Raw genomic sequence first — 17,769 nt, 5'->3', positions numbered from 1 at the left:
ACTTATCTGGTTTAGAAGTTATTAGAGGGAGAAAGGATAGTGTGATGTGGCAGAGCACCAGAGAACAAATTAATGAGCAGGTGGTGAAAGGAAAGAGAGGGGTGAGTAGTTGGAAGATAATGCAATAGGTTGGTGGGAGATGTTAGGGAAGTCAGGTGATTCATAGATTCATAGATTAGTACTAGGCTAACTGCCCTTGTGGGCCATTTTCAGCCTAACCAATTACCCCATGTGAGAATCAAACTCTGCACCTTGTGTTTGTAAGGTAAACACTTTAACCATTATGCCAACATCCATGAATAAATATGAATAACTTTGGGTATAGGCAGGGCGAGTGGGATAAAGGGGCAGGGTGGGGAGTGAATGGAGTGGGCTGAATCAACTCCACAAGGTAAGGAACTCAGCAAAGAACTGAAATAGTGAGCTAGAGTAGGTAAGGTACTGGTTAAAGTGCGATTACATTTAACTGTGGCTGGCAACACCACTAAATCTTTTATGGGCAGTAGCGAACAGTAAATCAGGAGGAGAGTCAGGATCGACTGTTAATTAAGAGATGCTGTTAATTTTAAGTCAGTTGCAAAGAAAAAAGGGGGGTCTATGGCAGGCCTTAGCATCCGTGCACACTACTAACTCAGAACAACAAGTAAGATACTTTAATGGAAAAAAAAACACCTACAGGTTTTACTAACTAGTGCAGCTCTTTCGTGGAAGATGGTGGGGCAGGTAGTAGACTGCCGCAGCTTCAGATCACAGAGTACAGTCCTGAGGGAGAGGCAAAGCAGCAGAGTTATATTTTCAGTAAAAAATGCAGCAGGTATATTTAAACACTGTAAAAAAGAGGCGAGAGATATAGGCATTAGGACAAGCTGAGTAGAACCTCTGCAAATGGGGAGTGGGCAGTATTAAGCAGAACAAAAAATATTAGGTAACAAATACACAGACTTAGGCTAGTCATGCAATAGCAGAAATCCAAACAGTATTTAGTCCTCTTTTATCAATGGCACGTTAAGGAATATTTAAAACACACCAATGTAGCCCCAGTTACAGAGTATTTCATTAGAAATGCCTAGCAGTAGTTAGATAATGCATTAGACAGTGATTATATTTCTTAGTATCTAGTTCAATAGTATTTCAGCATCATATAGCTCTGTTATAGAGGTGAACGATTCATATCTTCCCATACAAGCATTAGTTAGAGATGGTAATTTATTGGCATAATTCTGAACTCATTTTGGGTCAAAACAGTTCACAAAAACATTACAGCAGCTTTACAGTAGCAGAAATATCAGGCAAAATGTTAATACAACACTAGTAGTCTTCTGCAGGGTCACCACATAAACAGTACACAAGTAGAGTCTGTTACAAGTCAAAAACTAGATAATATTGCAATTATATTCCATAAATTTGGTTCAACAATTGAATTTCAGTGCTTACAGAGAGAAGCCCGAGGTACACAGAATATAACATTAAGTCAACCATTTGGGCAACTGTCAGGCCATGTGTTACAGTGTGGTACTCATTTGGAACATGTATACTGGCAGTCCTTATTACGAGCAGGGGCTTCATATGTGCATGTTACTTGTGCAGCTGCACTAATCTGTAATGTTATTATGAAAAGATTGTGTGTGGCACTCTGCTATTAGTGGGCCTCATTTGCATTACCTAAGTTAACATCCTCTATGAATGCATATTAATGCATGACCTGACACTTTATAGGTTCATAGGTAAGTACTAGACTATCGGCCCAAGGGCCTACGTAAGCCTAGCCAACAAGGTTCCCTGGCTTATGCCACCGAAGAAAGTTATTTTCCTGTGCCACTGTCAAGCAGACAGTCAAGTTATGTACTTATAGTGTTGCTACAGGAACATGTGAAGTGTGTTCCTATATGCAGACCTGTGACTTCCATCGGTGAAAAACAGACATTTCATCTGTAATGCATTGTGTGGATAAAGAGTGTATGACTTAATCATTAATTGCTGGCTTCACAATAATGTAATTTAAATGATACACACCACTGAGCCAGGACTGTGTGTGTCAAAACTTACTGTTTGCACAGCATTTAGCAGACTAAGCTACTGAGTCACTGTTACAGCAGGTGCATTTGTCAATATACAAATGCACACATACAGGCGGTGACATACATTTTTACATCCATCATTATGTGAATGACTTTATATGGATGTAGTTCTCCACCAGAGTCCCAGTTGAACATATATGTTGCCATTAATGTTTTAGCAGATGTATTTATAAATGTTGCTGGTAAACGTACATATTTACCTGCTATTAGACAACTCACTTACATCCATTATTCCGTGTCTGGCTTTCTACTGGTGTACTCTTGCACAAGAGTTACAGTCCTATTTTTTCCACTACTCTTTAAGCAAGTTTGTGTGATGTAGCGCGATGCACAGCTCTGCTTAAATCATCTGTTTTACTTAACAGCTGTGTGGCATGGCATGTTAATGCAGTGGTCTGCAGGTGCGATGATCTTGGGTTCCAAATAGGGAACAGGTGTTTATTTTTGTACGTTTATTATCATTTAAAACACATATATCAATATAGCTCCATTTAGCTGAGCTTGGCAATGCTGCACATCCCGCTGTGTTGCACAGCTTAGTGCAAAAAAACTTTAAAGAAAAGAAAAATGGGGAGATAGGAAAGTGGTGAAATGGGGTGCAAGCAGGGGGAAAAACATAGTGAAAGGCAGGTAGATATGTGCAAGAAGGGTGTAGGAAAAAAACATAGCTATCCATTTCATGTACAGCAACAACTGTGCACTTTGACAGAATTTGTAGATGACTTTGGACTCTCACACCCAGAGAGAGGGGTGAGGACAACATAACTACATTGTCAAGCCAATTGAACAAAATTATGTGTGTCCAAAGCACACGTGCGAAATGGAGAGCTATGTATGGGATACTATTTTTTTGGGAACAGGTGACGGCGGAATGTTGGGAAGGGACATAGGAACGTGTGGGGGAGGTAAGTTGGGTAGGTGAGGAAGCTTTTGCAGACAGACAAGACAAATAGGACAGCAGACAGGGGTGGTGTGTGACACAAGAGGGGGTGAACACCTTTGATGCGGAGGGTGTTGTGGAATCGCAGTCCCACGTGCCTCCACAAGCTAACAGCATGACTCAACTCCTCACCCATGGGACTGTCAGCACTGTTCCATCACTGCCTCAAGGGTGTCAGTGGTAGAGGCTGGGCTCTGAGGTAAGCCTGCCCATTCAGGGTGGCCAGCATGCCCTCCATCCAGTGCAGGTTTCGTACATGATCCTGCACAACAAAACAGGCAGTTCATAACGGGTGACAACACCCCCTCCACCACTGCTCCCAGAAGGGGGCCCAGCCCTGTGGGGCAGAACTACCAGATGCCATATGTAGTGCAGGGGCAGCAGAGTGGGCACCACCAGTTTGGGTCCCAGCTGTGCTGGGACTCGGTACTACGGTCGGAGGAGGCAAGGTAGGCGGATCAGCTGGAACTGGCCTACCTTGACACACTGTAGTAAATTAGTTATAACAATAAGTTAAGTTTAGTAATAACCAAACCAATGTTAGTATTAACATAATGCAACATAATACTGATTACTCCAAATACATATTAAAGTATATTATGTGGAACACAATATTAAATAACATAACAGTCAGTATGTTAACAGCAAGCCAGTATGAAATAACCCATGCCAACAAAACAGTTAGTTTAACAAAATATATTAATATTAAATCATAATAATAAATAACAATAATAAATTAAAGTAAGGTGTGGGGAGGGAGAGAAAAACTTACCATTAGTGACATCACAGATGATATCCCTAAAAAGACTGCTAATACATAGTTCTACAGGTGTGCAGTGTCAGTTGTGAGTACAGTGACTACAATTCCTCTATAGATGATGTAGCATGTACATACCTCTCAAGCTGTTAGCATGGGACAGTATGGGCCAAGCACTAAGAAATGCAGGTACACAACTACATGGAACTTTGTCACATAATGTGCACGTACATGACTACCAAGGTGTTCTGTAAATGGATCTGACAATACATTGCATTCCAGGTAATCATTTATCTGCCAATCATGGACCAGACAGATTGGACAGTTGTAATTACATTACGAAAAATCATTACAGTTGACAGTTATGTTTGTGTACATTAAGTAGACTAGACAAAAATAATGTCTTAGCTGGCAGGCATGGGAGTAGAATCCAAAAGCTGTGACTGCAAGGGACATCTGCAAATAATGTAATAAATGACTGCAGCAACTTAGAACAGACATGCAATGAATACAGTCCTACTGCAAGTATTAAGAAACATTTTGTTATGAAACCACAGTCCTGCTTTACACTTTATTGGTGTTGCTGCTAAGTATTTGTAAAAGTATACACAAGATATCTGCCCATAAAGTGGGCTACCTCACCCATATACTTTTTGTTCATGGAGTAGGAGGAAAACAGAGCATTATGTGACTGAAAGTGGCCTGGAGACAGCCTTGAACCATACTGTGGAACGTGCAATATATGTTTCAAGCAATTACTTTTGCATTCCACAGTTATTACAGTTGACTGCGGTGTCATTAAAACAAACATGCAATGAATACAGCCCTACCGCAAGTATTTAGACACATTTTGTTATGAAACCACAACCCTGCTTTACAGTTTATTGGTATAGCTGCTAAGTATCTATGACATATACACACAATATCTACACATAAAGTGAGCTATCTCACCCATACACCTTTTGTTCCTGGAGTGGGAGGATAAGAGAGCATTATGTGACTGAAAGTGGCCTGGAGACAGCCTTGAACCATACTGTGGGTTGTGCAATACATTTTTCAAGCAATTACTTTTGCATTCCACAGTTACTGAAGTTTTACAGTTGACTGCAGCAACATTACAATAGACATGCAATGCATACAGCTCTACTGCAAGTATGTTATGACACCACAATCCTGGTTTACACCTTATTGCTTACTGTTATTGGTGTTGTTTATTGGTTATTGCACTACAGTTTTTACTGTTTATTTCTTGCACTACAGTTTTTATTGTTTATTCTTTATTGCACTACATAAATCATAATATATCTGTGCTTAGCACACTCATGGTGCATCCTGGCCAGGCACCTGTCATAGGACTGCATGTTGTGAGCCCTCTCAGCTGTAGCTGCTGGAAGAGAAGCACACCATTATGCATACCAGTTTTGCACAGATTTACCTTGTATTTTAGTAAAGTAGTGGCAGAAATACTTACATATGTCTGGTGCATGCCCAGCCCTGTTCTCTTGGACCCAGGTGTCCAAAGTTCCCCTCTTTCTAGGCTTCAGGTCATCATAGTGGTGACAGCACTGCTCACCAGTGCGGGGGATACCAGTAGCATTGGTAAGTTCCCTGGCCAACTGGTCCCAGGCCTCAGCCTTACATTCTGAGCCCTGGTAACTGCCCTGCAATAGCATAGGTTCGTAATTACATACCAGGAGCCCAACAAACACCCTGAACTCCAGCAAACCCCTTCTCTACACCCGAAAGCACACACCCTCTCCAATACTGCCTGACATACCAACAGTTAGACTTCAACAAATGATGCAGAATTCACACCTATTGGCCTTAATATAGGCTGTTTTTTCTGCCTTTACACATCATACTGCAACATTCAAAAAAGTGTTGTGTTCCTTAGCATTGCACAAACCTGCTTAGTGGAGCTGAGCATCGTGGAAACTCGCACAATCATGATTTTAGCAAAGCTTAGCAATGCACAAACAGTAGTAGCCATTAACTACCACTGTGGTCAGAAAGTCCGTCTGTGTGGCACATCTCATTACTAAGGGTTTTGCATCCGGGAAGAAAAAGGTCATTGTCTCCCTCTACCCTTCCCTAATTAGGCCAATCATCGAGTACAATGCCCCATTTGGCATGTACCTCACTAGACACCTGCAACAACTGGAGAGGCCGTAAACGTACCTCACAAAGAGGATCCTAGTCCTTAAACAGTTGTCCTATATGGACAGACTCAAAAAACTTCAACTATTCTCTGTCTCATATTGCCTACTTAGAGGCGATCTCTGCTTGAATTACAAAGCCATGTCTGACCCAGCTCTGTTAGGAAATGCTACATCTAAAGAAATCCCAATCCCTCTGTACCACATACTCCAGAGACCTCAATCTCATTGCCACAATCAACAGAATGTGCTGGAGGGACAGGTTCATAACCCAGAGACTGCCCATACTATGGAATAGACTTCCCACACATGTCAAACAGAGCACCTCACTGGCCCTCTTCAACAGAACTCTTGATGAGTGGATGAGAAATAGAAAATTCACTCCGTGGATCACTCCAGTGGCTCTACTCGACAGAGGCACTGGGAACTAAGGTTGGGTGGCGCGATGCCAGGGTAATCTTATGGGTTAGGCTTGTAAAGGCTCCAGGGCAATTAGTCTAATACACATCTATGAGCCATGTTTTGAACCATGTTTTAAGTAGTGCTTAGCACCATGCAGCTCTTGTAAATGTAACAATTTTGTTTTTAAATTAAACAAAAAAATTAAATTACATTAAAAAAATGGTATGAGTGCTAGGGACCAGAACCCAGTACCTACTAAGCTTTAAGCCATGACTCTACCCATTTAGCTACCTTGATAGTATACCTTCACATATACTACCAAGCTACCTGTTAGCTTTGCTAAGCACTGTGCTGCGCAAGCAGGCTTAAACATAACCAGAAATAAATAATTACATACAGTTAATATTTGTAAATGTCTGGCAGGTATCAATAGTGTATGTGTAAGCATGGCTCAGCTCTGCTGTGCTCCATGCCATGCAAACGGACATAAAAAATATAATACTTAACATCCGGTTTGTATTTTTAGATGTCTAGCAGGAGTCAGCTGTATATATCTAAGTGCAGCTTGGCACTACCGCACTCTGCACCGGGCAAACGGGCATTAAAAAAAAATTATAAAATTAAAATACAAAATATTAATTCACAGCACATTTCAACAGTAGTAGGGTACATTACAGGAGGTCTCACCCTGTACATAACATCTATCCAGGAATTCCCTGGACAATCCATAACCATGGAATAGCCTCTACGCATCTGCTTACATGGATTCAATATCCCTCTTACTATGCTCTCCCTTGACAGAATGCCATGATTAATATGCTGCCGAGGGGGAACCGTGGCTTTGCACATGGGTACATTCCATGTAGGCTCTACACGGAGCCTACACAGACTTTAATGAATCCTGGGGAATGTTTTGACTAATGCATTTTTCTGGATGCCAAAATATAATTTTTTGATTGCCAAATGGTCTAATGTTTAAACACTTCTAGCCATGTATGATGATGTCGTTGATAAATTCACAGACTTTGCTTAATAATAATCTCTTTAATAAGAAGGGCCACATCAATATTAATTTTATTTAAAGAAATGCATAATGTTTAAATTATTAACTTATTTAGTAAGCAGGGCAGTACTGCCTCAAATATCACACTGATAAGGATGGGGAAAGGGGACTGAATTTGTTAACATGTATACCAATACACTGTGTTTTACAACAAAATAAACCACTCCCATACCTGGTAACAGGTATATAGTCAGAAAGTTTGGGATGAAAAGTACAGTTTTGTACCTACCATAAATGTAGATGTTCGAGGATCTCCATTGCTGCAGTCCTGACAAATGGGTACTCCGCTGCCCACCATCGGCCCGAATACCAAAGGGCTAGATCTGGCGTCGGTCATGGGCGCCCGAGACTGACGTAGTGTCAGTACAAATGCACATGACCGACGCCATAACCTCAGTCTTTCTTGCCTCAGACGTCAGAATGCAAAAAAAAAAAAAACCACCCAAAAACCCCAATCTAAAAAGAAAAAGGGGGAAGGAGGGAGGGAAAATTGGACTGCAGCAATGGAGATCCTCGAACATCTACATTTATGGTAGGTACAAAACTGTACTATGTTCGTCGTCTCCCATTGCTGCAGTCCTGACAAATGGGTAGAATCCCAGAGCAACGGAAAAAAAGGGAGGTTGGTCAACTAAATAGCCGGAGGAGCTGCAGACATGCCCTGTAAGACTGCAGTGGCAAACCCAGCCCTAGACCTAGAATAAAGAGGCAAATGATAATGCTTTGTAAAGGTATGTACCAGGTAGCTGCCTCTAGAATGTCTTTAGTAGCTACCCCTCTCAAAAAAGCAGTAGATGTGGCCGTAGCCCTAGTAGAATGAGGCCTGATCCCAACTGGAACCTCCTTTCCATGATGAGAATAACAAAAAGCAATACAATGGCCAATCCACTTGGAAATAGTTTGTTTCGAGACAGCTTTTCCACGTGAAGTCACAGCAAACGAAACAAATAACTGTTGAGAACTTCTGAACTCTTTGGTTCTGAACAAATAATATCTTAACTGCCTATGTACATCCAAAGAATGCAAAACTTTTTCCCCTTCAGTTTGGGGTTAGCATAAAAAGTAGGCAAATGTATAGATTGGTTCAATGCCACATTAGAAATCACTTTAGGCAGAAAAGTAGGATTAGTACGCAAGGAAACTCTGTCCCGGTGAAAAATCAGAAAAGGTTCCACTGCCATGAGAGCCTGTAATTCAGATACCCTTCTAGCAGAAGTAACAGCCAATAAAAAAGCAGTCTTCCAAGACAACAACTTCAAGTCAGCCGTAGCTGCAGGTTCAAAAGGAGGCAGAGTCAGCTTTTCCAAAACAAAATTAAGATCCCAGGTAGGAGTAGGAGCCCTCCGTGGGGGTCTTATATTCTTTGCCCCTCTAAGAAACTGTTTAAGCAATGGATGTGAAAATAAAGGAGGGTCACCATCATAGTGAGCAGAAATAGCTGCAGCATGCACTTTAACAGAAGAGAAAGACAAACCCTTGTCCAATAACATAGTCAAATATTGCAATGTACAACTCAAATCAGGCAATGTGACATCAAAGCCTTTAGCGGAACTCCAAAGAAAAAATTTCTTCCATTTATCAGCATAAACTTTTCGGGTACTAGGACGCCTGGCTTCCAAAAGAACACCCAAAACTTGTTGAGGGAGCTGAAGGCCCTCATTCTCTAAAACTGAATGCGCCAGGCTGTCAGGTGTAGGGATTGCACCCTGACATTGAGAAAATGATTGTTTTCTTGAGACAATAAGTGAGGAATCCGTGGTAATGGCCAAGGGGCCCCCTGAATTAAGCTCCTCAACAGAGGGTACCAATGCTGACGAGGCCAATCCGGTGCTATAAGGATCATGCACGGTTTGTCCCTCCTGACTTTCAACAGGACTTTTGGAAGAAGAGGCAGAGGAGGAAAGGCATACACGTGAAGGTTGCTCCAACTGAAGGATAGTGCATCTATTTTCCAGGCTTTCGGATGAAACAGCCTTGTGCAAAACAGAGGTAGTTGGAAATTCAGAGGAGAAGCGAACAGATCTATGTCTGGAGTTCCCCAAGCCATGGTCAACTGACGAAACACCTGAGGATCCAACTTCCATTCGTGAGGATCCACCATTTGCCTGCTCAGAACATCCGCTAACGAATTCTGTACCCCTGGCAGAAACTGTGCTCGAAGAGTGATGTGCAGATTCAAAGCAGTTTCCCATAACAGCATTGCTTGTCTGCAAAGAGGGTAAGAATGAGTTCCCCCCTGCTTGTTGATGTACCACATGACAGTTGTGTTGTCCGTTCGAATCAACACCAGTCCCGGTCGAAGTAGATCCTTGAATGCTTTTAAGGCAAATTGAACTGCCAGCATCTCCTTCATATTGATATGCAAGTGAAGCAACTCCGGGGGCCAAAGGTCTTGAATCCATTTTCCTTTGAAATGAGCACCCCAGGCTGACTCCGAGGCATCTGTCGTTAATATCTGACTTGCCTCTGGTTGGGTCACAGAGAGTCCCATGTTTAGGTGACATTCCTGAGCCCACCACACAAATTCTTTCTGAATGCAAGGAAGAATCCGAATGACAGTGTCCAAATCGTGGCTGTGTTGAGTCCAAACGCTTTTGAGATACCATTGTAACTTCCTCATATGCAGTTTGGCATTGGGAAGTACTAGAATGCAAGATGCCATGAACCCCAAGGCTTGAAGGACTGTCCTTGCAGTCAGCCTGGACATTACTGATAGCTGTAGGAAGTATTGGTGAAGATTTCTTTGTTTGTCCGGGGTAAGAAATGCCATCTGAGTCGCTGTATTCAGTCTCACACCCAGAAAACACATCTCTTGTGAGGGTACTAGACTGGACTTTATTTCGTTCACAGAATACCCTAGGCATCTGAAAACTGTCATCACATACTGCAGATGTCGAAGTAGTTCGTGCTTGCCTTGAGCCAGTATCAAACAATCGTCCAGATAAGGATAAATCTGAATTCCTTTTAGTCTGAGAAAAGCTATTACTGGAGCCAGGACTTTTGTGAATACCCTGGGCAGTAGATAAGCCAAAGGGCAATGCAGAGAACTGATAATGCAAATTCCCAGTCCGAAACCTCAGGAATTTCCTGCAACTGGGCCTGATAGGAATGTGAAGATAGGCCTCCTTGAGATCCAAAGTCACCATCCAGTGATCTCTGCCCAGCATAGGCAACAGCTGTTGCAGTGTTAACATCTTGAATTTCGGAATTTCCAGAAAGGTGTTTAGAATGGATAAATCCAGAATGGGCCTCCAAGTATTTCCCTTCTTTGGCACTAAGAAAAGACGGGAATAAAACCCTGTGCCCCTTTCCGCAGAAGGAACTTCCTGTATTGCTCCCAACTGGAGCAGAGAAGAAATCTGTGCCTGTGCTTCCAGTCTTTGCTGATGAGGCACATCCGGCATACCTTTGAAAGGCGGGAATGTGTTAAAATAAAATTTGTAGCCTCGAGTTATAATGTCCAACACCCATTTGTCTTGGGTAACCAAATGCCAATTCCTTTTGAAAAGTCCCAGTTTTCCGCCTAGAGGAGCTGCCAGCAAAGCAGAGTCCGGCAGCTGAAGACACAGGTCATTGGGTTGGCTTCCGAAAGGACTGACCCCTGCCCTCCCCAGCAGAAGGGGTAGAAGAACTCAAAGACCTAGAAGTAACAGGGCCCTGAAAGGAAGCCCTACCTCTACCATGCCTCGACCTGCCCCTAGAATGAAAATCCGAAGAGGGAAAAGACCATCCCTTAGCAGGCCAATTCCTATTGAACTTAGGGGGCTGAACCTGTAAAAATTCCTTAACTGTCTGCATAGACTTAGCTTTATCCTCCATTTTTTTTAAAACTAATTCCACTGGAGGGCCAAAAAGAACATCAGATTGCAAAGGAGCATCCATAATTCGAGCTTTAACATGCTCTGACAAGGACTGATCTTTAAGCCAGGCATGTCTGCGAACAACAGAACTAGTAGCAGCCACCCTGGAAGAAGCTTGTAAAGCATCAAAACCACACTGCAAAGAATGCTTACCAACCTGGTCTGAAGCATGCACTAAATCCTGAAGCTCCTTACAGTCAATACCTTCAGCTAAAGCATCTACTTTACATTTCAATTGACTTAACAAATAATTCTGATACCTGAGCATATGAAACTGACAATTTAAAGCCCTCATAGCCAAAGTAGAAGAGGTATACAGTTTTTTACCCCACCTATCCAGGGCCCTAGCATCCTTGTCCAGAGGAACTGGATTCTTAACCACAGAAGCCTTAACACCTTTGGGGCCTTGAGAAATAGTTTCTGGATCAGACCTAGGGCTCTTAAACAAGTACTTGTGAGCTTCCGGAACCCTGTAGTATCTATCTGGTTTAACAGGGGCAGGAGGCAGAGAATCTGGGTTAAGGGCAGCCTCAGAAAATACATCCTGAACAACATCCAGTACAGGGGGAATAGCCAAGGGCCTGTGCTGAGGCAAAAACAAGAATTATCTTAGCCTTTTACGAGAATCAGAATAATCCTGGCCTTCCCATTTGAAATGTTCCCTCATGGAATGCAAAGTTTCAGAGAAAGAAAAATCTTCTGGAGGGGACGCAGAGGGAGAAGCATCCTCAGCCTCCGAATCAGAATAGGGAGGGAAATCCTGAAGGTCTTCCACAGAGGAATCTGACTCATTGGAAGACTGAACCAAACCCTCCAACTCTGTCTCTACCCTGGGCCTCTTCTCAGGGGGGGGGCATGGAACCCCTAATTAAAGTAATCAAATCTTCAGCCATCTTTAACATGTGCTTCCTAGGAGCTGGACCCTGGGAAAAGCACCCGCAGGGGCAGACTTAGACTTAGAATGGCCTTTGCCTTGAGAAGGAGGAGGCTCAACCACCCTATGAGGGGAGGGAGCCACAGACAACAGAGGAGCACCCTCACCCTGGCCTAACACAGGAGAAGCCACTCCCTGTAGTAACAAAGGCTCCCCTTGACACTCTGGTACACTGTCAGAAAGAGCCACTGAAGCAGCCAGTGGTTCTACAGGACCGACGTCCGGAGTGGGCGCCTCATCCTGTTTGGACCGCAAAGACTTTTCTTTGCGCTTCTTAGAAGAGCCAGTCGTCGGAGAATCCGACGGCATGTTGTAATTACAACGTTTACCAAACACTAGCCTAGCACAGTCCAACCGACGTTTAATAGTACGCTTATTAAAAGTAGCACAAAAGCGACACCCAACAACGTCGTGCTCAGGCCCTAAACAAGGAATGCAGAGTGAATGGTAATCCCTATGAGGAATCTGTTTCCCACAAGAAATACAGTTATTAACTTTTTCTGACATCCGTCAACACTGAGGCAAGAAAAGACAATAAAATGTCCCCAATGGGGTACTTAGCCCAACTTGGTCTCCGGTCTGAAACTCGAAAACCGACAATTCCAGAACGCCGAACGGCACTTGCAAATACTGCTTCTGCTTAGGACCATGCGGCAAGAAAGACTGAGGTTATGGCGTCGGTCATGCGCATTTGTACTGACACTACGTCAGTCTCGGGCGCCCATGACCGACGCCAGATCTAGCCCTTTGGTATTCGGGCCGATGGTGGGCAGCGGAGTACCCATTTGTCAGGACTACAGCAATGGGAGACGACGAACATCTATTATTCTGTTTATTTTTGTTTTGTTTGGATTGCTATACCTACTAGAGTTAAGAATTCTGTATAACATTAATAATATTACAAAATAAGTTTTTATTTTTTCATTTAGGACGTTTTTAACTTCGCTGCTTCTACTACCATTTCCTGCTTTTTAATTTATAGTAATTAACTAGACATACAGGAAATGAAAAACTTCCACACAGAGAAGTTTCTTTCATATACTTCTATAGTGGGTTGTTTGAGGCGTAGGGTTTACCACAGAGATTATTTGTTTCTAATAGCAATATTAAAATCATCCATACATCAATTTAGAAAACAAGCACAGCTCTCAAACAATCGGGGACACTTAAAATATTAGCAGAATCACATTGGCAGAATAACAGTATGTGAATTAATATACATTTTCTGAAATAACAAGTTTATAACTCTAATTTTTGACATTGTTCATTCAGTGCAACTCACTGTCATTTCTTTAAAAGTCGACAGTTTTAGGGGGGATTAAGACTGACAAACCTAAAATTCGAATTAAAAGCAGGAACACATGAGAGGTATGTATACAAAACACAGAAAATTCAGAAACGCATCATTGTCCCCTTAGTGTTTTAACTTCTTACATCCCTTCATCTTTAACCTTCGGTTAAGCTTGAGGTACATTAACCACCAATCCAGATATTACTACGAATTATTTAACCACTTCTGAGTGCGATTGACCTATCTGTTGTAAAAGATCCCACGCCCGCCTCTTCCTTTTAGTGACACGATATCTACTTCCTGTATACTACAATCTGTACGTCAGCGGTGTCTATCCAGCTCAGAGATCCAGAGACATGGCTCCGTGAGACAGCACATGGCGGCCTGCAGCCATGAGTCAAATATTCAGTACACAACTATAACCCGGTTCAGCTGAACATTTACCCACATAACCCCTCTTATTCCCCCCCCCAAAACAGGACCGCCGCTGAATGTGGGAATTGGAATCGGAGTCACTTTATTTCTTAGCGTTCCAAGTAGTTTCACTTTTTTGACAGTTTAATTTTTCGAGTTGTTTTCATTTCGCTGGGCAGCCATCATCTTCAGTATGGGAGTACAGGGATTTCAGGATTATATCGAAAAACACTGCCCAAAGGCTGTAGTGCCGGTGGAGCTGCAGAAACTGGCACGGGGCAGCTTGGTTGGAGGAGGCCGCCAACGACCTCCTCAGACTCCGTTGCTGCTCTTGGTGGATGCCGAAAACTGCTTGCACCGGCTCTACGGAGGCTTCTATACGGATTGGGTGAGTGGGGGGCAGTGGAACCACATGTTGGGTTATCTCGCAGCCCTGTCCAAGGCCTGCTTCAACGGCAATATAGATCTGTTCGTGTTTTTCAACGGCGCATTGGAGAAAGGCCGTCTGCATGAGTGGGTGAAGCGACAGGCCAACGAACGACAGACGGCCCAGCAGATCCTGAGCCACATCCAGAATAAGGGCACTCCGCCTCCCAAGGTCTGGTTCCTGCCGCCCGTTTGTATGGCACACTGCATCAGGCTGGCACTCATCCGCTTCCGTATCAAGGTAAGTGTGGAGGGCCTTCAGCTATTGCTGTGGACTATATACTTATTGTTGCTGTATACTACCTCGTTGGCCTGAGCTCTCAGGTATGCGATAAGAGACCTAATCACTTAAGATCTAGTGTAAAGACTTGCACAGGTGCCACTGCTGCAGGGCCTGATCCATTCAACTTTGATGGCTGTCATTCTAGCAAGTACTGTTGTTGCTTGCACTCTGTGCATGTTTATGAATTTGTCATTTCAATTGTAGTGTTGTAACTAGAATTTATTGCATTATCTTGAGAGTGAGGATGGATTTGCTGCGATAGTTTTTAATGCATTTTGCGCGACTGCTGTTCTCCATGGTGCTGCCCCCACTTGTGAATGTGATACAAAGTTAAGGAGCTTATCTTGTGTGGTAAAGTAATGGCGATATTTAGCTGATTTTATAGCACCCATGGTGGAGATGTTTGTTAATGAAACATCGAATATATTAGGAAGCACGCTAACGTGTGTAGTTTATATTATGTCTAGTTAAATATGCCAAAAATAACGATATTAATGATTCTGTCAAGGTGTATATTATTGTCGTGAGGACTTGGAAAAGTACGAAATTATCTGTTGTATGTGTTGCTCCATACAGTTGATGTGGAGTTTGTTACTTTGAGTTACTTTAAGTTTTGTTTAGGTAGATTTGGGAGCATAAAGTTCGATAGAAAGTATAATTGTAAGTGCATCGCTTTGTGACATACGATGGAAATCAAAACTGCATCCGATGTTGTTTTTGACTTTAGGACGTGTAGAGTGCCTTGATGTAAGGTGGTGTAGGTTTGTAATAGTTTTACATTATTTAGTAGTCTGACACGCACTAAAACAAAGTAGTGAGGAATCTTGTTTTAGTCTGTTATATTTGCTGAAGTGTACTTATTTGCACGTAAACACGTGTCGTCATATTGCAGAAATCTAACTTTACAGTGTGTCTTAATAATGGGCTTAATATTGTAGAAGTCAGGTGGCGAATTCTCCGTATGTTGTCTGCCTGATTGCATATACTTTTTCTAATTTAACTTCTGATGTATTTTCTCAGCAATATGTTGTTCCACTGTATTTCTTTAGTTTGTAAATAAGTATGGAGTGTTTGCGTGTTATCACCAACATTGGGCATTTTTATCAACTTTTTGCTTTCCTGCTTTTTTATTCTTTGGGGATCATTGGAGTTTAAGCACGTGACACGTTTTCTTTTTCAGCCCAGTAAGTTGAAGGTTCCGCCTTCATTCTTGTAGAATATGACACCACATGATGGAACTGTGAAGGTCATTGGGTGAATAAAATACATTGTTTCTGAAGTTGTATCAACTTTACACTTCCTTTGAGGACTAGACCCTCGTTTTTGTTCCTTTGCTTTTGTGCATTTCAAAAGCTGAGCTTGGCATGACTTGGGAGTGTTTAGATTAGAATCTTGCACTTTTGAGTCCTTGTGTGCTCATATTCCATTTTTATGTCAGTATTTTGAATGATTAATGCTACCACCATTGATCCGAAGACTTGACAGAAGTGCAAAGTAGCGTTTAGTATCCTTTTTAATGCAGTCTGGTTTCTTAAGAAAGGGTAGTATTTCAACGTCCTTGTGAAATAACATTTAAGATGTTATGGTTTATTGTAGGTTTATAGGTTCATAGGCAAGTCCTAGGCTAACTGCCCCTTGTTGGACCATTTTAAGCCTAGCCAATTTCCCTTTGAAAGGCGAGAATCAAATCTTGTGTTAGTGAGGTAAACACCTTAAACATTATAGCATATAAATATCAAACAGGTCGTGGGCATTTGCAGTAGTGGTGTTATCATTTGTAGTTGACAGTTATTTCACCCAGTTGGTGTTTTGAGTGGCTGTTTTTTCAGAATTTTAATGTTAAGCTCGTGCCTGCAAACTGTTATGCACACAATGCAGTGTATGTAAAATATGCTACTGTGACCATTGCCCAAGTGTCTAAATATTGAATTGTCTTAGTGCCATTAAAGAGTGTGTGTAACTTGAAGTAGAATGATTGACTATTTTTTTCTTTTTACACAGTAATATTGTGTTATATAACATTGATTAGAAATATGTTTGTCTTTAATAAACCATTGAAAACAACATTTATAGTTGAATCCACTCAAATTATTAAACGTAATTCAGTACAGTGATGATATTCTGGATGTAGTTATTGTAACAATCTTGAAGTTTAAATATTAGTCTTGTGTACAGCATTGACAAACTTTACCACATTTTTATACAGACCCACTCACTAGTACGATACAGAGATGTATGTGTTTTTACCCTGACAACTGTGAGATCCCATGTCCTTAACATATTAACTTTGCATGTAATTGTTCAGTATTACTTAATGTAAATAAATTGTAATTGAACACCTTTAAGAGCTGGATACAGTCTTGTAGTAAATTGTGTAACGTACTATTCAAGTAGTAGTAGTATTTTTCTTCCTTTTGAAATGTCACTGATGCTCCATCTCCACCGCACCTAATCTAATCCTAGTTGTATATTGTGCTGCTAAAATCTTACGTTTAATGCTTTTGTATTTAGGTTGTTGTAAGGCTTCTATCTATAACTGTCTTTCAGAAATGCTTCCCTTCCCCCCATTTTGTTGAAATTTATCCTGTTATGATGCAGAGAGCCAACTGCAACAATTTTTTTTTCTGGTTTCATTCACTGCATAATCTTTATCCTTGACAATACGGTTGGGGCTTCATTCCATCTACCCTACAAGTCCTTTGTCATCATACAGGAAATCCAATACCTGGCATGTGTCCAGAAAACAACTTGCTACTAAAAATCCACACCCTGGCCCCTTTCAAAGTGTTTGAAGTCATCTCTTCCACACTGTACTTATCTAGTCAATTTAATCAGATTAAGTGTCTCCTGTTAAGTTATAGTATCTTGTATTTGTTTTTATTCTTCAAGAAGTTCAAGAAATTGCTTGAGGTTCCTTTTCAGGTTGTAACCAGCTCAGGACTCGTCCCTGGAGGTGTCTCCAGAGCATATGATTCTTGGAAGTACATTCATAATTAGTTTAAATACATGTACTGCTTATCGTTTTCAGTTAACATTTACCTTAGTGCCAGCGTATTTCATGCGTTTGCTCCCCTATTTTCTTTTTTTTTCACTTCTATGTATTGGTCCCTTCTAGACCGTTACCTGGTTGTGGTGAAGAGGCATATATATATCAATGAACGTTGC

The 17,769-nt window shown here is 41.8% G+C and overlaps 1 protein-coding gene across 2 annotated transcripts in view; it reads left to right on the top strand.

Moving 5' to 3' along the window:
* The first annotated feature begins 13,787 nt into the window (after positions 1 to 13,787).
* Positions 13,788 to 17,769, top strand: part of FAM120A (family with sequence similarity 120A) — a 3,065,969-nt gene continuing 3,061,987 nt past the window's right edge. For both annotated transcript variants that reach the window (XM_044078130.1, XM_044078129.1), the window contains exon 1: positions 13,788 to 14,562. In XM_044078130.1, coding sequence (XP_043934065.1) covers positions 14,089 to 14,562 — 474 coding nt within the window. In that variant the 5' untranslated portion in view covers positions 13,788 to 14,088. The remainder of the gene's footprint in view (positions 14,563 to 17,769) is intronic.

The sequence above is a fragment of the Protopterus annectens genome, chromosome 7.part0 (genome assembly GCF_019279795.1).
Source record: "Protopterus annectens isolate FY-2018-M chromosome 7.part0, PAN1.0, whole genome shotgun sequence".
In the NCBI taxonomy this organism is placed as follows: Eukaryota; Metazoa; Chordata; order Ceratodontiformes; family Protopteridae; genus Protopterus; species Protopterus annectens.
This window is presented reverse-complemented; position numbering and strand designations above follow the sequence as displayed.